Raw genomic sequence first — 25,017 nt, forward strand, 5'->3', positions numbered from 1 at the left:
TGTATATTTCAATGGTTTATATTATATTATTATTTCAGCAATTCTAATTCTAAGCACTTAATTCAATAAAAACTTGTCAAGATTAAAACAGGCACGGAAACCGATAAATTATCTACATAAACAATGTACTCAGGAAGCTTTTACACAAATTTGTTTGTAATCCTGACATTTGAAAGCCCATAAGGGACTGTAATGTCGTTCTGACAAACTCAAATAAACTTAGTTCCAGCTACTTAATAATTTATTCACGCTTCTGTAATTCAAGTTTCGTAAGACATTTTAATAATTGATTTATTTTTCTGTTAAGTGGGAATGCCGTCTTAAGGGTCTTTACCCTGCGATTAGGTGATGGGGTAGGCATATTGGGAACACGCCCGATTAAAAACTAGAAGAATGCCGTAAAGCAGCTATGCGTTCCAAATAGAAGGGCAGTATTTTTGAAAAAGCGGTCCACAAATAATGAAGAGAAGTCTGTGAATAAACATAAAAAGGAACCTTCCTTTTTTTAAGTCGGTTAAATATATCATGTTGCTGATCCAACAATTTATCTTTGTTACTCTTATCTACTCTATTTTGAAATATTACTAGACACATTTCAACTGTGGCAGACTATACTATCTCTATACCACACTATATCTATCTATATCTTCGGTTTCCGCGAGTGGTACTTTTAAAACTACTTTTACGGCATAATTTTGCATTTATTGTTTTCATTTTGTTTTTTAGTATTCAGTTTCATTACTATAGTGCCTATTTCTGGCGCGGAGCAATCATGATTTCCGGTTGGAAGGGTGCGACAGCTGTTATGAAATACAATAGATTTTAACTTGATGTCTCGGGTTTCTTTGCGAATTCGCGTTGTGATATCTGTGTGCTCCGGTAAAACTTTATCGTTTTTTAACGTTGATAGTTTTCTTTTATTAAAGCGTTACAATAATTAACAGAGTTTTAGAATTATTAATATTTTTAAAGAGCGTGTAAACAAACTTTTTTCTTTTCTAATTGGTCCTTCGAGCCGGATCTTGAGTATTTGTAAGCATCGAGTCGATTACGTACACTGAACACTGCTTTTTGTCATGGCTCCGTGTCTTGCTGAAAACCAACACTGGTTATTTATGCGTAGGCAGCATCAAGTTGAGTCAAAACCGGCTTACGCTAAAGAATGAATTCACATTTTCTTTACGCTCTTAATTATTCATTTATTTTGTAAATATGTCACACATAAGCTTTTCTATTATATAAATGATGCGTATTCATTCGTTTTTTATCAAAAGTCAAATCAAAGAAAAAAAATCCGTGAAGTCCCAGACGTATGATCACGAAGGGTGATACAAAATTTAATTTCGTGACTTGAAAAGTATGAAAGTTAGTTATAATAATGTGTACTATACTGATATATGAGTTTTTTTGCATACCCGGTATTTGGTGTACGCATACTAATCTAAATTATACACTTTAAGTAAAAATCTGAGTGAAAAAGTTATTGTTCGGTCGTTCCGTACAATATACATAAGTCTGCTGTGACGTAAGCGACCTTCCGATCCTCATGAAGAGTGACTTTTCCACTACCGTTTATCGTAAAATGAATGCAGTAAATATTTAGTAAACGCGAATAAAACTGTTACATGAAACATATTATGTTTTTATACCGTGAATACGACCGGCCCGGACAATTTGTATAAATGCTAGGTTGCGTGATCTAGGTACATTATTAAAGTGGCACTTACGCACTCTTCACATTCATTCGGCAGTAAACGTTCGGGCCATACGTAAAAGCTATGTTGAATTAGAACTTTTACAAGCGTTCAGTAGCATTAATAAAAAGCTTAACAGCTGACTTCAAATATTCATGACTGTATAACTCTCAAATGATTAAGAGGAATCAGCGAAAAACTCAGTTTGTTCTTTGCTAAATAAATATCCAACGTTATTGGTAGGCAGCGGCTTGGCTCTGCCCCTGGCATTGCTGAAGTCCATGGGCGACGGTAACCACTCACTATCAGGTGGGCCGTATGCTCGTCTGCCTACAAGGGCAATACAAAAAAAAAATAAGCAGGTTGGGTCTGCCCCATTTATTGATGTCCATGGGCGACGGTAACCACTCAGCATCAGGTGGGCCGTATGCTCACCTGACTACGAGGGCTATAAAAAAAGTAAGAAAATTAGAAATATTTTAAAGATATGTATACGACATGCATCACTTCTATCATCCACCACCTCAAGTACAACTAATGCTTGAACTGCTTAAAAACTACTGCTCAAAATTTAATTTGAAGCAAATAACTTTTATTGGCTCTTCAGATCTGACAATGATTATTGTCGGTCGCGCAGATGATTATCTATATCTACAACCGCCTCTTGAAGTAGTAATTCCAGATGGGCTATAACAATTCAATATACAAATACGCTTTGATGCTTAACTTCTACGTGATAAAGTTCAGTATTATATTTGAATTAAGTAATTAACTAATCCGAGGTATCATCATCGCACACGGATATCTAGCCGCGTACTAGGATTCCTTGTACAGTGGAAATCAAAAACCGTTCCTCATTCAAATATACTACATTAAATACTTATACTACGAGGGCGGCACTGAAAATTTCGGGAATTAACGAAGTGACACAACATTACTATTTAAAAATGTATTTATTGCTTTTCGAAGTATTCTCCGCGAAATTTGACACATTTTTCCATACGATGGAACCAATCATTGAAGCAACCATTCCATTCGGAAGTTGGGGTCTCCAAAATGGCCGTTTTGTAGGCGTCCACAGACAGCTTCTTCAGGTGATGAAAATCTCTGTCCACGCAATTTATTCTTTATTTTAGGGAAAGTATAGAAATCATTAGGGCTTAGGTCGGGGCTGTACGGCGGATGGTCTAATAATTCTATGTTTTCTTGCTCTAAAAACTCTTTTGTTCTGTGCGCGGTGTGAGAACTCGCATTGTCGTGATGGAGGATGATGCGGCGGTTGCAGTTCTCTTTACGGAGTTCAGAAACGGCCTGTGGCAAACAAATGCTATCATACCATTCTGCATTAACCGTTATTTGTCCCTCAAGAGGAAAAGTCGTAACATGGCCGGTTTTGGAGACAAACGTGGCTACCATTTTTTTTTGCAACACTCCGTGAACGAAACATTTTTGTTGGCTTTAACTCATTTTCGAACTCCCAAACTCGTGACTGGTTTTTTGTTTCGGGTTCGTACGCGTATATCCAAGATCCGTCACCTGATACAATGTTGTATACAGCATTTGAGGATACTGCGTGGAATCTTTCGAGAGTTCTGACGCACCAAGTAACGCGAGCCGCTTTTTGCTCTTCACAGAGCGAATGCGGTATCAATCGGGAAAACAACTTTTTTACACCTAATTGTTCATGCAAGATTATTTGTATTTGACTCATGCCAATGTCTAAAGTTGCCTGAATTTCGCGGTATGCCACATGTCGATCTTCCTCAATCAGCTTACGCACAGCATCAACGTTTTCTTGGGTGACTGCAGTTTTTGGACGACCTTGACGGGGATCATCACTGAGCTTGACACGTCCACGTTGAAACTCAGAAAACCAGCGATAAATTGTGGTTTTGGATGGAGCTTCATCACCAAATGCAGAAATCATCCGTTCAACACACTGTTTTTGTGTTAAACCATTTCGAAAGTCATAATAAATCATCGATCTTGAATTTTCTCGAGTCAATTCCATTTTCTCAACGACTAAACAAGTTTGACAAAACCTCGTGACAAGACCGAGAATCTTTTTTTAAATAAATAAATGGTATTCGATTTTTAAAACCAAGGAGTTTTCAATTAAAAAGATTTTAATATGACAGGAACAGTGGAAATATTCCATTCCCGATACTTTTAGTGCAGCCTAGTTTTTTTTTTTTTTTTATGATTGAAGGATTACTGGTGGCCCGGAGGCCTTTCCAGTTTCACCAGGACAGGTGGGCGAGCAAAGGCTCAGCCAGGAGGGGTGGGATTTGCTAACAGCTACCCGAGCGCCTCCGAAGGAGACCTAACAGCTCAAGAGCAGCTGCTTCGCGAATGAATCTACTACCGGATCGGAATCGCGACCCGCTGAGAAGATCCGGCGAGAAACTAAGCGAGCTGATTCATGGGTTAGGTTGCACGGCGAACTCTTTGTCGAGTTCGACGAGTACGGTTACCGGGGTCCCTAAGCCTGCTCCTAGTGTTAGAGCTGAAGGCGTCTAATGCAAAGGTTATTGGATCTGATGGATCCGTAAGGACGTGTCTAGGGCGTCGACGGTGACTGGCTCCTGCGTGATCAGGATTCGGGGAGTAGTCAGCGGCGGCAACGATAAGGCGATTATCATGACGCATAGCCTTATCGAAGTACCGCTCCGACGCTGACTTCATGTATTTCTGGATAGATTCGAGGCCCAGGTCGTCGTGTAGGTCAACGTTCCTCACGAACCACGGAGCTCCGACGGCTAACCTGCAAAAGCGGGATTGTAGAGATTGGACGGTGTCTATGTGTGTGCGGGCCGCGTGAGCGAACACCACACTCGCGTAAGTCATGACGGGCCTTATGCAAGTTTTGTAAAGTGTCACCTTGTTCCGAAGGGACATTTTACTCCGCTTACAGATCATGGGGTAGAGTCTACCGAGAATAAACGCGGCACGGTCACGGACTGATTTTATATGCGGGCGGAATGTCATCGATGCATCCAGGGTAACGCCCAGGTACTTGACCTTCCTGGCCCAGGGTATGGGTTGTCTAAAGAGAGTTATCGGGGGTGTGAGATTCCTCCTCCTAATCCGGGAGGAAATCCGTGTGGAGCTTCCCCTCTGAAATAGCACCGCAGTACTTTTCGCTGGGTTGATGTCTATGCAGCCTAGTATGTAATGTAATGTTTAATAATATTATACTATGAGTGACTCGGTGATACAGTAGTTTGTACCCCTGAGCGTTGCGTCGAGCATCGTGGGTTCGATTCCCACATTGGGCAAACATTCGTGTGAATATTTTCGGTTGATCTTTTTTTAATGCTTAGATGGGTGGACGAGCTCACAGCCCACCTGGTGTTAAGTGGTTATCGGAGCCCATAGACATCTACAACGTAAATGCGCCACCTACCTTGAGATATAAGTTCGAAGATCTCAGTATAGTTACAGCGGCTGCCCTACCCTTCAGACCGAAACGCATTACTGCTTCACGGCAGAAATAGGCAGGGTGGTGGTAACTACCCGCGCTGACTCACAAGAGGTCCTACCACCAGTAACAAGTGATGTGTTTATTATATTATAAAAAGTTTGTGTGCTTATTATCTATATTTGTGTATATATATTTAAACGCATATAAATATCTATGTCAATCTTCGGTACCCATCACACATGTAAAAAATCTTATCTCCTCAACGGTCTTCAGCTTGGATTTCATGTTCTGTACCAGAATATGCTAGAATTATTTACACACCAAATCTCAAATTATAGATATAAACTGAAACTTGTAGTAGCTGTCCGTATTGGCAGCAATAATGGTTGTTAGTCAACATTGCGATCAAAAATCCAAATTAATTTGTATTTAGAATGCACTTGTATGTGCTGACAAGTTAAACAAGTCCTGGTCATTAATCTGGTAATCTAAGTGAGCGGGCTTGTTGACTTAGCTCTAGAGTAATATCAGGTGTAGGATAACTCTAGTGTTTATTCAAATTAAGCCATGTCTTCGTGAGCGTGACAAATAATTTTAGCGACGCAATGTATTTTGATTCTGTTCAATACCCAAAATTGAATTGACCTCATTAATTATTATGAAATATTTTGCCAGCGTCTGTGAAGGTTTAAACAGCGGTAAGAGGACTTTAATTCATACTGATTATGGTTTGTTTTCGTGTGGTATCTATGGGCTGCTGTAACCGCTTAATTATGATTTTAAAGTTATAAATCTTCTACATATTTATTTTCGATTATATATCTGAAAGAAAAGAAAAAAACAGATAGGCGTATTTTTTTTTTAAAAAAGCTACAGCATTTTCATACTAGATTTTAAACAGAGCATTCTGGAAGATTCTTGAAAAAATACGTCGTGATTACCGAGTACTATTGTATTAGATTCTCCTTTGCTTGTGTGCTACTTAGAGTCGCAATCTAGTGGCATGGATATTTGTAGCACACTAGAACCAATTTGAATTTGAAATGTTTTAGTTGGAATCTAGAATAAACGAGCCTATGTCATTAACGTTGGGAATTGTTGCAGCAGTTCATCGTTACGACATAAGCCTTTACAGCAATGCGGTACTGACAATAATATCCAAAATATCGTTTGAAAAACAAAACCAAGATTTTGAAACACAAGGTTGAATTTTGTTTTTTTAAAATCGACTTTAGACGCATTCGTGTATCCTATTGCTCTGTTTATCTTGGGATTTCCACCTTTCGACTAATTTTTGAAGTTATACTTCTTTAGGCGCGTTATGAAAAATTGATGAGAGTGAAATTTTACGCACCGTGACACAAAATTAACAGAAATGAAGTTGCCCACTAAATCGCTCATTACAATACGACCGACGTAACTTGGCGAGTCTGAATATAGCCGCAGGTGAACTTTCGCGCATGTACACTCGTAAAAAAAAGTGTTATTAGCATTCATTTTTTAGTAATATAAATGACAAAATAATTATTTAATATAATTCATACTAAATATTATTAAATTATTAACGTTAAATATTTATTATTATTTAATATTAAAAAAAAAAGAAATAAATTTAATAAAAATTAAGTATAACTTCTTACGCGCGTACATAAGTACACGCACCCTTATTTATTTATTTTAAGAGAAATTTAAAAAAAAATCATTGTAGGAAAATAAAAAATGTCTGAAGCCAACGATATAGCCACGTTATTGATATATAGTATTCTGCAATGCGGAATAACCATAATTCATTATTTTTATTGTCACAAAGAAAATATGCATCAATGGCATCAGGAAAACTACCTTAGATCCACGAGTTCAGAGGAGTTCCAATTCATTCCATTTAAAATCTTATTAGAGTAACTGCGAGTTTGTTTCCATGTTTTTTAATTTAATTCAAAATTAATTATCAAATTCGTTCATTAAAATTTTAGAATAAACCTTCTACTTAAAATAAACGTATTTGTCTGTAATCCATATAAAAAAAACTTGAGCGTATAATATAATGTAAAAGGAGTATCTATGCCCAATTTAAAGTCTGACAGGCTCATAGTTTTGAAGATCTCGTGACGAGTGACTGTTATTTCACTTTTATATTTCCTATAAAAATATTTTTGCGAACCAGCAATCCGAAATGATTAACGCGATAGATTTTCTAAAAAATATTTCACATTACACGTTGGCGACTCTACATTTTCTGAAATGCGAAACATTTTTCAGAGATTTTACTTAAGCCGAAAATCGACGCTCTTTTAAATAAGCTAGCCAGCAAATACATATAACTACATATAAATACTAAATTGTACAATAAATGGATGTATTTCATCTGTGCGTGCTTTCGAATATTGCATAGAATTTGTGATATATTTAGAAGAAAAAAAAAACTGAGAATCTATAGCACATTTATTTTTTAAATTGCTTAGATGAGTGGACAAGCTCACAGTCCACATGGTGTTAAGTGGTTATTGGAACCCATAGACATCTACAACGTAAATTCCGCCACCCACCTTGAGATATTGTAATACTTATACCATGTAACTTATACTGAGATCTTAGACCTTACATCTCAATGTGAGTGGCGCATTTACGTTATAGATGTCCTATAGGGCTCCAGTAACAACTTAACACCAGGTGGGCTGTGAGCTCGTTCACCCATCTAAGCAACAAAGAAAAAGAGTTCTAAGTTTTCAGTTTATTTGCAATGGCTGCTCCGTCCTTTAAGCTGAAACGCATTACTACTTCACGGCAGAAATAAGCAAGGTGGCGGTAACTACTCGGGAGCGCTAACAAGATACCAGTAAACATGACTCCACATGAAAGTATATTACATAAAAACAGCTGAAATTTTCTTTCTTTCATACAACCCGCCAATAAACTGCAAGTCAGCGACTGTTCAAAGAACCAGCAAATTATTTTGTTAAACACAACATTATTGATGGCTGTTACATAGTGAATAGATTTATTCGAGCCAAAACGTTTTACTGCCTTACGTTTTTATGATACATTTAAGCACTAGTTTCGATGTTAAGTTTAGTAAGCTAATTGTGGAAATGTTTCAAACAATGTAAGCGTGTAAGTATTTTTTATTTTTGAACACGTTGATTGTCGTGTAGGTCACCGGTGCCCTACGCGGCGCACTGAAGTAATTATGTCGATTTCTGTTACTAAGGCGCCTGGATTGCCCAACTTTGGCTACTTTTGTTGAAGTGAAACTTCTTTAGAGTCGTTGTGATTTCAAACTCGATGAAACGAAAAAATAAGTCCATAGAGACACAAACACACTGGTGATAGAACCTCTTGTGAGTCCGCACGGGTAGGTACCATCGCCCTGCCTATTTCTGCCGTGAAGCAGTAATGCGTTTCGGTTTGATGGGTGGGGCAGCCGTTGTAACTATACTGAGACCTTAGAACTTATATCTCAAGGTGTGTGGCGCATTTACGTTGTAGATGTCTATGGGTTCCAGTAACCACTTAACACCAGGTGGGCTGTGAGCTGTGAGCTCGAATGAGATAGAACACATTAGACGTTCTCGGTCTCCTCTTTGTGCGACTCTTCGTAGCGTCCCCACTATCGTCTACTAAACATTGTCCATATGTATGCTCCTGTGTAGTGGGATAGTCAGTATATCTATATCTTATTTATAAGTTTCACTTCTACCGTGTGGGACTTGCACACACACAGAAACACACTTTTATTTTTAATGTACGTTTTGTCTTTTAGGTCTCTTAGAAATGGATTCATTCTCAGCATTTTCGGATTCGTCTTTCCCAGAGTCTACTAGGACGCCTTAGTAACAGTAATCGATTACTTCAGTGTGCCGCGTAGGGCACCGGTGACCTATATGGCAGTCAAAGGGTTAAATAATTTACAGCATCTATAAGTTTCTAATTCTAAAAGGTGTACTCGTATTTAATAGATTGTACGGAAAGTAATTTAGTTTTTTCCCGACAGAGGATTTAATTGTATTTTTTTTGCACCCAACTTCACATTTAAGCCGTATAACTTTTATATACTTTGAGAGCTCATATAGCAAGGCTTGTGTGTGAAAAATTCCAATTAATTCTACGAAAATTTCGTAAGCGAGATTCAGGCATCTGTCAGATATATTGTGTTGTATGACGGGTAGCCACAGACTGCTCTGCTAAAATATCCGGGTTCAGTTCACAGTTGAAGTTAATATATTTGTTAAGATTTCCAAATATCTCGCATATACATATCATATACTCGTAATGTAGCAGAAAATCCACGCTTGGCGCCTTCTTTTAACCATCTACATATACTTGCTGGCAGTATCATATTACTGCTTTGTTCCGTAAAATAAACAGGTTTCTGTCAAATATTAACATCCTTTCTAACATCTAGACAAAGGTGACTGACACACATCACGAACTTATGTATGTACGAAGTTATTTGAAGATACGAGACAAACATTTTTTTTTGTTTTTGTGACTTCAAAGCTAGTTCCGGAGGACACGTAATTTAATTTTTCGTCTTTTTTGTTTTCCTTGGCGGGAAAGAGTCGACTGTGGAATGGACGGGCTCGTGTACAAAGGTTATTCGGCTCTGAAGAAAAGATGCGTATGTTTTGATCATTGGCGGAAAGATATGAAAATTTAATGTTGTTTTTCGTATTTTAAGCTTTGCTTTTGTTAGTCTTAATACCGTTTGAGATTCATTCAAAGCTGAACACATTTTAGAGAGAACTATTTTCGCTCAAGTGTCCTCTTTTTGAAAACATAAATAACTAAACGAGATATTTAAAAATTATTAAATATGTATTTATGGATATATATAGCTCATGTATAAGTAGTCAGAGGTGACCACAAGAAAAGAGTGAAAAGAAAGGCTTAGTTTACCGCAGGGAAATTTTGCCTTTTCGTGCCGTAAAAGCTTCGATTGGGTGTCGAAAACAGTGTCATTGCGTAATCGCTTTCAGTTCCTTGATAGTAAAGATAATTAATCAAGAAGTCAAACTGAAAATAATCCTACCAGAAAAGTGCGCGATGCTGAAATCACGCAGCTTTTTATTTTGGGTCAAGAGGAAATTCTCTGGACCACCTGAACCTTCGACTACGTATTGGAGCCGCTAGACATGGGATGTCGGTGTTGAACCGAGTCCGGTTCTCGGATTAGGCAAAACTCATCCAAGAGAGACAAGGGCAAGGTAAACCACCGGTCTTCTCGCTGAGTTACTAAGCCGCATAATTTCGAGAGACTTCCGGTTGCTCTTCCATAGGAAGCTTGTAGAGTGACCTACACTTTGCCTACTTGGGTCTCCTACACCAGTCCTCAAATCAGCATACGGAGGTTGTCAAAAATCACTTGGACGCCTAGAATTCGGGCAAGATCTCTATTTTGACTCCTGTATCAATGATGACGGATTGGTGCGGAGAGAAAACAGCACTCTGTCACACCTCACCTCCTACTTTTGCAAGATTGAAGCCCAAGGCTCATCGCTGTCGAGCATTGCATGCTCAATGCCAGACAGTGATAAGTTAGCAAGTATTAATGCGATGAGCATTCGAGTCATTGGTCATTCAGAAATTTCTCAAACACCAAATGAGAATAAAATACAGTTTCATAATATTCATTTCAAAAATCTAGTGCATTCGACTTTTGTACCACTAACGCCAAAACATGTTAAGTCAAGTCCTAACAAATACTATTAAAAAGTTACCTCGAGGGCTTCATAACATTTTCTGGGAGTTAGACCGAGACTCTCCTTATAATTAACTAAGCACTCCATACGTGACACAACTATATTCGTGAGATAGTCCATAATTGCAAAAGATTTAGCGAGAAAAGCGGCCAATCGGATTATCGTCATTATAGGAACTGTAGTGAGCTAGAATTGCCCGTTGTTTCGCTCCGTCTTCGCAAAAAATAAAATCAAAGATTAACCTAATTAGTCTTTCTATAAATAACAGCTTATTGGAAATATTTTAATTATGTATTGGATATCTGTAGAACATTTTTCGTTAAGTTATGTGGAATTCAATGGAGAGTGAGTTTTAGGGAAGAGTATGTGATTAAAAGGGGATTTACTTCAAAGGAAGATTGAAGAAAGTCCTTGAAAGAAAAATCGATTTGACTATGATTTCGGCATTATAATCCAACACAATGACCCAAACATGATTAGGTAAACCTATTGCTTATTTGCCCTCGAAATTTTCTATAAATTTACGAAAAATAATGTTACAGTTACAGTATGCTATTTCGATGTGAAATAGAATGTCATTCGTCAAAATAGAATTACTAATTATAAACGAAGGTCCGTTGTTCTTTACAAAGGTTTTTTTTTGGTAAGCAAACAAGAAGCAGAAAAGTGAATTTCTCTCGAAAGCAAAAAACTCACTTTCATTTTTAAGCAAAAAAAAAAACTCGGCTGTCACACCAGATCCAATCCTTCGCAAACTCAAAGACATAATAATATTTGTCTCGTTTTTAATGTTATAGATTTTGTGAACAACGTAAACGCCAAATTATGGGACCAAAAATGGAATCGGGGAAAAAGCCCGGGCTCGTCCCCGTCAAACACATTACGCCCTTGTTTCTATTTGGAAAGGGGATGTTGAAATTGTTGAAGAGTCATACAAAGTAAATGGGGACCTCGGAAATCCGGCTCATTGGCCACTCGAAAGTTTACGGTCGCTGTCTGAGAAAATAACTCGTCATGGGCAGCCGTTCAAACTATGCGCCCCATTAGAACCTGAAAGGGGGCGTCGAAAACCTTATCTTCACAAAACAAATGTCAGTGATTTTGTTAGTGAAAATTAGTGTCATTTGGTTGATCTGGTGGTGCAATAGTCAGCGTTTCTGACGGTTGCATCTAGGGTCGTCGCTTTGATTCCCACATCGGGCAAACATTGTATGATGAACAGGTTTGTTTACTGTTTTTTTGAGTTCTTATTACCTATACATATATGTATATATTTAAACATGTTTATCAGTCTCTGGTCCCATAACACAGGGAATCCTAAATTGGGCCGGATGACCGTGCGTAATTTGTTTCCAGTTATTGTTATTATTTCTAGGTATTTCTCTTGAACTTCATTAAAAGCAGTATGGTCGGTTGGGTACGTAAAGAGTAATTAACATGCCAAAGCGAACTATTTTCAGAGAGCTTCGTTGCCAGTCGAATTCTCACATCACATTTCCACATTCATGTATTATTCAGCTAATAGTTGTGATAATTTTAATGATGACACGGAATTATACCTTGGATGCAGTTTTAGATTACTGCTATTTATTGCTGCCATGATTTGAGTAATGTATTGTATTTTAAATAAGGTTGTAAGCTTGATTGTGTTTTAAACATAGGACAAGAAGAAGTGAATTTAATTTAAAACAAAACTTAAAAAAACAATACTGACTTGGAATCAAAACCGAAACCAGTTGGATAGTTATTAGAGTCACTTTACTCTTTCAATGTTGCGTTGAGCCACGCCACGAAATTGATTTTTTTGAGATCGACAACAAATAATTTCGATGTCACTGCTCGGTTCTCACGGTAAAAGATAACAGATTTATTTTGTGGACTCTGTTAATAATTCAGTAATTAGAAGAAAAAAAAATAGAACTTACTATTTTTACAACATACCTATCAGAAGTTATTCGACATACATTTAACAAAGTTTGACGAGAAATTCTATTGATCACAGTTCATTCATACCGGAAAATGGGTCGGTCGTATTTCTGTTTATATCTGGGATCAAAAGTGTCACCGCCAAGATGGATAAAGGCAGCCATCTGGGCTCGGACGTCTAAGGTGAATGATGGGCTTCATGACAGATTTACGAAGCTGACTACAAAGCGAAAAATTGTATAAGGATAAATACCTTTTCGATGGTCAAACGTATTTTTTTGTGGTGTTTAAGCTTTGTGAAGTTTTCTGGATTCAATTTTTTGATCAATCATTTTATGACATATTTAGGAATTTGATTTCAAACTAGCGACCCGCCCTCGCTTCGCTTCGGAAACATTAAATTTTAGTATTGATAGGCGAAGCCCGCCATGTTGCGTACGGTACGACAATAACTGCGGGTGACGCCGCGGGGCGAAGCTAGTCTAAAAAATAAGTCTAAGTTACTCCTTATATCATCAGCTACCTATTACTGAAAGTCTCATCAAAATCGGTCCAGCCGCTCCAGAGATTAGCCGGAACAAACAGACAGACAGACAGACAAAAATTGTAAAAATGTTATTTTGGTGTATGTACCGTATATAATATATACATATACATGTAGTAAAAAGCGGTTATTTCAATACTACAAACAGACACTCTAATTTTATTTATATGTATAGATTTATCTATTATCCTAGATTTCTTTAATACCACAATACCTTACCAATATACCATAATTCAATATCAAAGTCCTCCATGATTCAATTCGAATAGGTATAATTGTTTTACAAAGCTTAATAGCTACATAGTATAGTACTATTTACTATTTACTAGTAGTTAATCACATTTATTTTATTTTGGTACATCTGGTTGTATCTTCGTTTATGACATTATGGATATTCCGGATTCAAGAAGTACTAGAAGAGTTGACCTAAAGAAATTGGGATAATAACCAGACATAAAAAGAAGCTACCTAAATCAGCCGACCCGATTATTGCATTTTTACTTTCACATCGTTCTCGCACAGGAAAATTCGCCGCGAATGTACCAGCGCAGATAAATAATAATTTACGAAGAATTATTAACCTCCCGTGACTTCATTCGCGCTGTCTCTAAGGACCTTCAGAAAAGGATGAAAAGCAGTGTCCTTTCTATCTCAGATCACTTCAAGATCAATCATCATCAGTTTGTATTGTATAGTCCATAGCTGGACAAAGACTTCCCTTGATGGTGCTGTCTTTAATTCTTCAGATCCTTATCAACATTTTTGTTTACTCTGGTACCTAACCGAGATTCAAAATATCGCTTCTTAAACAATATGGTAGTTTTCAATTTCTTGAGGTAAGTATAATATTAAATTTGATTATAACTATAATATATTTTGGAGGTAAGCCGCTTCGCAAATTTTTGCTCTGCATTTTTTCACCTCACAAAAACGTTACCACTTATTTTTTACGAGCTATCGTCTAACGTTTTTAATGTCCACGCTCATAGCTGTTTCGAAGGTTTTTCATGAAGCTTCCTTCTAGGGTAAATGTAGAGCTTGCGATCAATGAGAACATTTCTGTACGGTGTTCTTTTAAGGTATCCGCAAGCCTTAAAATTAGCCTTTAATATTTAATATCGTGTTTATTAATTCCATTTATACTAATTTTTAATCTTTTCAATGGTTCGGAGAATGGTTCGTGTATAATTAGGGTGTCATTTGTTGACATTTTGAATGTAACGTTAATTAACGTCTAATTTAAAATGAAATAAATTGACACAAGTTTCATATTTATTTGTTTGAATACGGACATAACTAACATATTTTGAGGGAGGTCTAGATTTTTTTGGAATTTTCATAATAAAAGGCTCCCCACAATCAAGTATCACAATAGCATACCGTTCAATAACTAAGTACAATAATCAAATACCGACGAATGGACGCCTTAGTCGCCTTTTTTTATTACTTAGATGGGTGGACGAGCTCACAGCCTACCTGCTGTTAAGTGGTTACTGGAGCCCATAGACATCTACAACGTAAATGCGCCACCCACCTTGAGATATAAGCTCTAAGGTCTCAGTATAGTTTCAACGGCTGCCCCCACCCTTCAAGCGGAAACGCATTACTGCTTCACGGCAGAAATAGGCGGGGCGCCTGTGAAAACTTTAACCGTCTGCGTTGTGGATCCTATTCTGTCAATGGAGAGATGACGTCAAAACTTTAATTCATAAATTTCGTTACTTAAAAACCATTTTTCATAAGTAATACACTAAATAATATTGTTTTTAACATTAGTTATAAATACTATCATAGCATTTAATATGTCTTTATTTTTTTGGCTATTTTAGCTTCAAAGTTATTCTTATTATAATGAAATTTTTAAAGGAGTTTACTGGTGGTAGGGCCTGTTGTGAGTCCGCGCGGGTAGGTACCACCACCCTGCCTATTTCTGCCGTGAAGTAGTAATGCGTTTCGGTTTGAAGGGTGGGGCAGCCGCTGTAACTATACTTGAGACCTTATAACTTATATCTCAAGGTGGGTGGCGTATTTACATCCTAGATGTCTATGGGCTCCAGTAACCACTTAACACCAAGTGAGCTGTGAGCTCGTTCACCCATTTGAGCAATAAAAAAAAATCATTTTCCTACGTTTTCTGAAGAGCGCGAACAATTGCGATCAATATTCGCTGTTTCGTGGCCATATTTTTATTAGAAGCGAGAATAAAGCCTTGTTATGCATTATGGGTATTACGCCGGCGGTATTTTCCTCTTTTCGCAATCTCGATTAGCATAAATAACTGTGAACGAAAAGCTGAGGCCGCGGAAGCTGCTGTGGTTGCTTAAAAAATCGTAAATTTGATTTCGAGATTTCTTTTGAGGGACTTTTGATTTAAGGGACTTCTAGCTTAAAGGCGTAATGCAGACAGAATGGTATGATACCGCATTTGCATAATAAAAACAATAATAATTTATTATTAATTATTTTAAACTTTAGCGGTTATTTGCATTTTGATTTAATTTATTTAATAATGTTAGATGTTGACTTAGCAGATTTTATTGACTATATACCGAGACTGGTCAAGAATAAATATTTTTAGTCAAATATAAAAACTTCAAACGGCTTTAGCTTTTCAACTGGATGGAATCTAGTATTAGGTGTAGAGAAAAACGATGGGTATTCAAAGTGTTCTTAAAAAATCTTGATGTCGCAACTGTATATTATAAAGGCGAATTATCAAGTCCGATAAATAACATAAGTAGACAGATTTCTCTGCTGCTAACATCTTGCCCGCAGTCTTGCCTTGCAGTAGGCAGCGGCTTGGCTCTGCTCCTGGCATTGCTGAAGTCCATGGGCGACGGTAACCACTTACCATCTGGTGGGCCGTACGCTCGTCAGCCTACAAAGGCATTAAAAAAAAAATAAAAAAGTCTTTGGTCGATTCGTGTCAACTGCTCTTTACAACAACGCTGTAATATCCGGATCTTGTTACAATTAAAACTGCTTCGACTGCTTTTAATGACGCATTAATTTATTCACTTCACTTAAATTATTTTTGCATGAATTTGATCTATACTAATATTATCGAGGGCAAAAGATCTCGCGGACGATCTCCAACACGATGGACCGACCTCATAAAATCTGTGACTCACTCCAACATAAATGATTGCTCTCACTCTGCGAAACATCGTGCCACATGGCGTCGCATCGCGAGAGCATCGGTATCGCAGGATCCGACTGATGCATGACCACGACCACTCTGCCAAGAGTGTACGAATAGGAAAAAAGAAATATTATAAAGAGGAAAGATTTGTTTGTTTGTTTGTATTGAATAAGCTCCGAAACTATTGAACCGATTTAAAAAAATCTTTCACTGTTGGAAAGCTGCGCTATCCCCGGGTGACATAGGCTATATTTATTGTATTTTCAAAAAAATTAAGGATCCTTACTGAAACTTCAGTATGTAAAAAAAAATACCTAAAATTCTTTACATCGCGTGCGTTACTTCCCAAGCGAAGCCGGGGCGGGCGCCACTAGTGGCTAATAAGTTGGTGTAAGTTCGAATTAAGCGAGACGGTCGCTTGGTATTTCTAGTAAAACAGGACATCTGGGTTAATAACCATATTAAAACTTTTCGAAAGATATTATTATCGTTAATTTATATTCATATTTTGAAAATAATCATTAAATATTGAGAAACAATTTAAAAAAATAACTAAATGAAAACCGGCTGTCATAAGTAAAAGATCTTATTCCTATACTGCTCATACAGTTTGCAAGGTTTCCTAGTCAGTATTTCGTAGGTTAAAGAAAATGGTAGTAGCTTATAAGATGAACTTAAACAAACATACACATTTCAAAATAAAAAAAAGCTTTTATGTATTAAGCCAGCGTGTATTTCTGCAGAGTATTTTTGTGCATTAATTACATAATAGCTGTTCTAAAATCGATAGTAGGTAGCAGTCAAGCAGTATTTTGATTAGATTACATCCTGCCCAGTAGGCAGCGGTTTGGCTTTGCCCTGGAATTACTGATGTCCATGGGCGACGGTAACCACTCACCACACACAGATGGTATGCTCATCTGCCAACAAGATGAATAAAAACAAATCATGTTACTAACAATAAAATACTTCCTTGGATGGAAGAAAATTGATGAAAATATTTAAATTTCTGAATAATAATTCTATGACACTGTTAAGTGGAAACAACAGAAAGCTATTTAAATACTACATATACTCATATGTAAATGTCAGTCAGTTTTGTTTAGTTTGGATTGCATTGCACAAAACTGTAGAAAAGCTTATTTAGTATACGTAAATAACAGTCTGAATTGGAAATGAATGCAGTTTCTGACGTTATAATTTAGATTTTCGTTACTTAAATGATAATATGCCCTATGTGATCGTATTGAGTGGTATGAGTTTATCGGTGCTCGAAGCGCAGGTATCGAATTTTAATGAAATATGTATTTACTTAATGCACATTCGCGAATGTCTACCGCAATGAAGGAAAAACAGAAATTTTTAATTGCGCAGTTATTTGACGTAGAGCATTGAGGGTAGTTATCAATACTAGAGTTTCCGCAGTAGTCGAAATTCGACTATAATTAATTGAAATGGTATATAGGTTGGTACACTATTATGATTATATTTTATACTTCTATAATCACAAATTTCGTCAAGGTTACACTATAAAAAAATATTAATAAAGACAAACAATATTTATTCTATTCTCAATTTGACTACAGACGTCAAGAACAAAAGTTTGACAATAAATAGTGTGTGCGTCAAATACATGGTATGTAGTGTGTGTAATGTTTTCTTTATTGATTTAATGTATCTTTTATGCATTATTCTTCTCTATATTCTCTATAAGTGTGGAAAATTTCTTACTCCTCCGTCCGCGCAATTTTCGTAAAAAGGGATACAAAGTTTTGCTTCACGTATTAATATATAGATAATTAAGACAGCATGTTTCACTGTGGGTGGCTTCATTCACTTTGTCAGGTTAACGTGAACAACATTGTGACCTCGCTCCTCATCCACGCTCATCATAATAAACATTAGCTAGACTCATTTCAGAATTATTCAAATAGCCGTTCATTTTGATTGGCTGTTCTGTTGAAATTTTCAATTATTATTATTTCCGGTTCGTTGACCTTTTCCCCTTTGTGATAGCTGCGATGTTTAGTTTACTATCGAAATGGAAACTGTAATAGACAATGTTGATATTGTACGTTTACTCTATCCTTCTGTGCGTGGTTGAATTTGCATTGAATAATCAACGATAATTCGGATACAGAGTAGATTCTTAATTTATTTCTGTCAGTTTTACAATACAACGTATAAGACCGTAGTTGCCAGTGACCAGGAAAGCTCTAAGATATTGGAAATGTCACAAATAATATAATGACTAAAAACTCGAGGCTGAGCCGTAAAAGTGCTTTTTTTATTGCTTAGTTGAGTGGACGGGCTCACAGCCAACGTGGTGTTAAGTGGTTACTGGATTCCATAGACATCGTAACGCGGACTCACAAGAGGTCCTACTTAGTTTATTACTGTTGGTAGGACCTCTTGTGAGTCCGGACGGGTAGGTACCACCGCCTTGCCTATTTCTGCCGTGAAGCAGTAATGCGTTTCGGTTTGAAGGGTGGGGCAGCCGTTGTAACTATACTGAGACTTTAGAACTTATCTCAAGGTGGGTGGCGTATTTACGTTGTAGATGTCTATGGGCGCCAGTAACCACTTAACATCAGGTGGGCTTTGAGCTCGTCCACCCATCTAAGCAATAAAAAAAATAGGACTAGTACAACCGCTAGTAAATTGTTAAGTCTGAATTAAGTCATAATTGAGAACGTTACCAATGATGTGATTGATTTCCGCCAGTTCGCTAATGGTCGTGGCTTAAAAGATAAGACGCTGGGTGCATTCGCTTCGAGCGATGCAACTGTGCCGGTGTTCAAATTGCGTAGTCTGGTTTTTTTTTTTGTTAAGGGAATTGTAATTCACCCAAGCTCACGATTGACTTCAACGATGAAAGAATAACATCGTCTAAAAATCGAAACTAAAAAAAAAAACGTGTGGCACTCGGAGACTGCCGCGGTAAAGCTATTGCATATCATTTATTATCAACTTATGCAATTATAAATCGACAATAATTTAATATTAAAACAACAATAAAATAAGACCACGCTATGTTTATAAACATTAATAAAAGCAAAACATTATCTGTCCCCTTCACACTCATAACCTAGACCGCGCGAGGGAGATATGGGCAGACTTTTCATGATGTGCATGCGGCAGTGCAACGTCACGCCGCGCGCTTATTCACAAACACTACACAAGCGCAACGTGTGAATGTGTTGAACGCGAGCTACATAGTAGGCGTAGTGGGGGTGTCAGGTTATTTTCGTTACGGAATTTCTTGATTCAGTCGCCGCGCTCAAAGCCCGCGATAGAAGCTATGCAATAGCTTAAAACCAAAATTTATCCAATATTTTCCGGCTCAAAGTATGGACTGACTAGACTGGAAAGTGAAGACTGGACTACGATCTACGATCTCACGTCTCATGCTGTGATGTCTAATACTAATCTCTTAAAATCCGTGAAAAACTGAGTTCGTTCACTCTTCGAGTACAATGAAAATAAAACTTTAAGCACGAAATGAATGATGCTTGGCGGCAACGGTAAACAAGACAGTTGTATTATGTCTATACTAATATTATAAAGAGGAAAGATTTGTTTGTTTGTTTGTTTCGAATAGGCTCCGAAACTACTGGACCGATTTGAAAAATTCTTTTTCCATTAGAAGCCGACATTGTCCCTGATGAACATAGGCTACTTTTTTTATTTTATTTTTTGGTTTCATGTGTGTTTTAATGTTTCCGAAGCGAAGCGAGGGCGGGTCGCTAGTAGATTTATAAAGTGGCGAGGTTCGAGGTTTTAAGATAATTTAATTTCCTCATAATAACAATCAATCGGGAACTCAAGAAGCTCGTATAAGATTATTTTTAAAAAATTAATTTAATCACGATTTAATTCGAAATGATTTAACTAAGTAAGTATGAAACGAAATTACTAAATTGTAAGCTGCGAAATTTCAAAGCCCAAAACTTACGGAACTCGGGAAAGTTTCATACAATATAATAATTGTTCGTTACAGAGTACAAATCTCTCAATCAAATCTAACTCTGTGTACATAGATCTATGTAAGGGTATACGTATATAAAAAAAATGTTTTGAAGATTACGAGGTAGATACATTTATACTTACATCGGCTCTTTCAAAATCTTTTTTTTTGCTTAGTTGGGTGGAGGAGCTCACAGCTCGCCTAGTGTTAAGTGGTTACTGGAGCCCATAGACATCTACAACGTAAATGCGCCACCCACACTGAGATATAAGTTCTAAGGTCCCAGTATAGTTACAACAGCTGCCCCGCCCTTATAACCGAAACCTATTACTGCTTCACGGCAGAAATAGGTGGGGTGGTGGTACCTAGCCGTGCGGACTCAAGAGGTTCTACCACCATTTAGACAATTTCGAAGACCCTGCATTCGTATTGTGATTTAGAAATTTTATCCGTAAAACATCATTACTTTTGTTTATTTTTCATCGTATACTTATGAGTATTTCACGTGATCGCAATTTAAAATTAAAATAAAAACACAATGCGTTTCTTAATACGCTCAACAACTGTATAATATGTGTTGGAAACTATAAAAAATATTATTAACAATCCTTGTAATACTACCTATATATATTTTCGTCATAATCTATAATCAGCTCCGGTTAATCTCTATCAATTAATCTATCTATTCTGTGTATTAAAATTTATGTTTTTGTGTTTATCCTCTATGCATTTAAAAGCCTTTCATTCGATTACGACAAAACTCATTGCTGTTACTTCAGAGAAGCTTATTTATCGATCGATCAACGGGAAAAAAGTTTCGTTTTTTTTTTTTTTATTGCTTAGATGGGTGGACGAGCTCACAGCCCACCTGATGTTAAGTGGTTACTGGAGCCCATAGACATCTACAACGTAAATGCGCACCCACCTTGAGACATAAGTTCTAAGGTCTCAAGTATAGTTACAACGGCTGCCCCACCCTTCAAACCGAAACGCATTACTGCTTCACGGCAGAATTATGCAGGGTGGTGGTACCTACCCGCGCGGACTCTCAAGAGGTCCTACCACATAATATTATAGAGAGACATAATATTATAGAGAGACATAATATTATGATGTCTATATTTTTTTATATTTCACAATTAGCTGTTGGAATACCGCAGCGGGCCCAAGTTTCATTATTTTATCATAAATTGATTGAAGACGCGAAATGCGTCAGCGGCCCAAAACTTCGTGTAAAAATATCCGTGTAATCAAATCATTCGAAAATCGAAACATGACTCTCTCTCTCTGTATTTTTCCTGTTAATTAAAATGTATATATCGTATATTTATCTATAATATATATAAAATATCTATAATATATCTCTATAATATTTCCGACATGGTCACAGTCTCTAAAATATTTGAGATGTTGAAAATAATATAATGACAACAAAAACTGACTTTTTATAAATACTGTAATAAGGAAAACAATTTTGATCAACTCTGCGAGTTTGATTTAGTTTATACGATATAATAACAGCGATATCAAAATATGCATGGCATTCAAAAACATCTTTAATATACTTTTTTAATTATGTGACCAGTTATAATTAGATTGATTCATGAATTCTCGGTTATGGAATGTGGAATAATTGTTAAGAATAGTCTTAAACAATCTTCTGAAGAATCGTATTTTGATAAATGATACATGATTATACATTTATCACATTCACGTATAAAAATAATAAATCATAATAATAATAAAATATAAAATAATAATTATATCACAATCTTTACAATGCCCAATCGTTTACTAGATAAAGTCCTCGAATACTTTTAACTATATTGAGATCTTAGAACTTGTATCTCAAGGTGGTTGGCGCATTTATGTTGTAGATGTCTATGGGCTCCAGTAACCACTTAACATCAGGTGGGCTGTGAGCTCGTCTACCCAACTAAGCAATAAAAAAAATACATAAGCTATACACAAACAAAATAATAATAATTAAAAACACATTCTTCTTGTTTCAGATCCGACTGGAAACGCGAATAGGCGAATTAATAGCTAGTGATAAGTGTGAAAGTCCATATGTGAATATATATTAGTTTTTAATGTTAGTTAGAGAAAAATACCGAAATGCATATAGCAGTGGGCGTTCAAAGGACTCTGCTCGCTTTCGTTCTACTGGCTCTGAGTAATTCGCCTTCAGCCACGCAAAACACTTTTATCACTGGTAAGTATTATGTATAAGAATTTAATCAGTTGTTTAATTTTTTTACCGTAATTTTGGACTTTTTTAATTAATGATGACATAGTGGTAAGTTCAAAGGGTAAGTGTTAGTTGACTGATTTTTGTCAAAGATTTCATCGATTACAGTTTTAGAGTGAAAATATACTTATTAGAATGAATTTCAAAAGTACGTCTCAACTCGATTATAAAATAAGAATAAAGCAAACATTTCATCGCGAGCCCGTACTGTAAGTAGTTATGATTCAGCAATAATATAATAATAGTTATGAGTCGCTCATGTTTCGGGAGTATCGTGATGGTAAAGTTGATTTTCGCAATCACAACAACATGAACAAAATCAATAAGCTTCTACGAAAAAACAAAATGTATGCACACCACACTTTTATCATTGATTTATTGTTGAAAACCACGCAGTGGTCATACGAATCGAATGGAAAATAAATATTGGAATTTTTGACAGATATCTGCCCAGCCAAATTATCCAGATTAATGTGAGGAACGCATTAATGACTACATTAACGTGATGAATGCCGATACCAACAGTGACTCGAGTTAGGAAACTAGAGCAGAATTTAGAGTAACAAAACTTGCCCTAGACACGTCCATACGGATCCATCAGATCCAGTAACCTTTGCATTAGACGCCTTCAGCTCTAACACTAGGAGCAGGATAAGGGACCTCGGTAACCGTACTCCTCGAACTCGACAAAGAGTTCGCCGTGCAACCAAACCCATGAATCAGCTCGCTGAGTTTCTCGCCGGATCTTCTCAGCGGGTCGCGATTCCGATCCGGTAGTAGATTCATTCGCGAAGCAGCTGCTCTTGAGCTGTTAGGTCTCCTTCGGAGGCGCTCGGGTAGCTGTTAGCAAATCCCACACCTCCTGGCTGAGTCTTTGCTCGCCCACCTGTCCCGGTGAAACTGGAAAGGCCTTCGGGCCACCAGTAATCTTACAATCATAAAAAAAAGTAACAAAACAAAAAACGAACATAAACAATCCATTTGAATCGAAACATGAATCGCCTGCAAAAAATTTGAACTTCTCAAACTTTGACAAACAAATATAAACAAAAAAACGACAGAGCTAACCGCAGCCCGCGGAATGATACACAAAATTAGCATTCCGACACACGCTCGCAACATATGTTCGTATGTAAAGTTATTAATATCAGTAGACAGTATTCATATATTAAAACATAATGCGGCAGTAACAGGGAGGGTATGAAGGAAGGCACAGAATTCTAATGAGACGCCCGCGGACGTGTGTGAGTTTCGACCATCCATCGGAACTTGTATTAATCGTTGTTTTCGTGTTTTGTATTAGAAAACTTGCCTTTGTTGGATACCAGAACGTTTATGTATATAAAATTAAATTTTGAAGCGAGAGGCCCTTTGTTGAGGCGTAAGCCAGACCCGACCCATATATTGTTTCTATCGCTTAATGATTGAATCCTGCGCCAGGTTCCAATTATTTAAGTAAGCGCACAACTTTTGGAACGTTTGGAACTTTTAACCTAGGAAGATACTTCTGATCGTTGTGTTTTATACCATTTATTTTCTACTGGTGGTAGGACCTCTTATGCGTCCACACGGTACCACCACCCCGCCTATTTCTGCCGTGAAGCTGTAATGCGTTTCGGCTTGAAGAGTGGAGCAGCCGTTGTAACTATACTGAGACCTTAGAACTAGTCTCAAGGTGGGTGGCAGCATTTACGTTGTAGAGGTCTATGGGTAACCACTTAACACCAGGTGGGCCGTGAGCTCGTCCACCAATCAAAGCAATAAAAAAAGAACATAAAAAAATATATATTAAAAGAGGTGCTTTGAAGATCTGTTTGCTATGATCTCATCATGTTTTTTCCATTATACTGCCTACCTCTGCAGCAGAGTGCACTCTTATTACCTGGAATCACATTGTTTATCCACATTGTGTTTCAGAGAAATATATTATTATCATCCACGTACTATCCGAATCTTGAATGAATCTTCCCTCACGGTGTTTCCTAGACTCTATGATGAGTATTTCTCCAAATAAGGTTTTTGGAGAACGTTCTGGTCGGGGCAACGGTTCAGTGGTGACTTTGGCATTTCCATCTTCTGCTTCTGTAACCACGGTAGACGTGAGCTGCGTCTATCTGTCTACGGTAATAAAAGCTTTCGATGCTTTCAGCCTGAAACACAAAGAAAATAGCAATTTTAATCGGCTTTATAAAATCATAAGCTTGGCAGGAACAAGTGTCTTAACCAGAAATTGGACTTTCCTTGAAAGCTCCCGAGATTTTTTTAGTTTCACCCCGTAAAGAACTCGTTTAACGCGAAGCTTGACAGATTCTGCACCGTTTATCGTACACACGCGAGCTTTATTATTTACGGCTTCCAGCTTTCACGCGC

At 37.1% G+C, this 25,017-nt stretch overlaps 1 protein-coding gene across 5 annotated transcripts in view; it reads left to right on the plus strand.

The window, feature by feature from the left end:
* The window catches only part of LOC114239787 (adhesion molecule nephrin), a 241,423-nt gene that overhangs the window by 72,657 nt on the left and 143,749 nt on the right, over window positions 1–25,017 (plus strand). For all 5 annotated transcript variants that reach the window (XM_089732570.1, XM_028170173.2, XM_089732571.1 and 2 more), the window contains exon 2: window positions 22,409–22,611. In XM_089732570.1, coding sequence (XP_089588696.1) covers window positions 22,515–22,611 — 97 coding nt within the window. In that variant the 5' untranslated portion in view covers window positions 22,409–22,514. The remainder of the gene's footprint in view (window positions 1–22,408; window positions 22,612–25,017) is intronic.

Source organism: Bombyx mandarina, chromosome 13 (genome assembly GCF_030267445.1).
Source record: "Bombyx mandarina strain Sakado chromosome 13, ASM3026744v2".
In the NCBI taxonomy this organism is placed as follows: domain Eukaryota; kingdom Metazoa; phylum Arthropoda; class Insecta; order Lepidoptera; family Bombycidae; genus Bombyx; species Bombyx mandarina.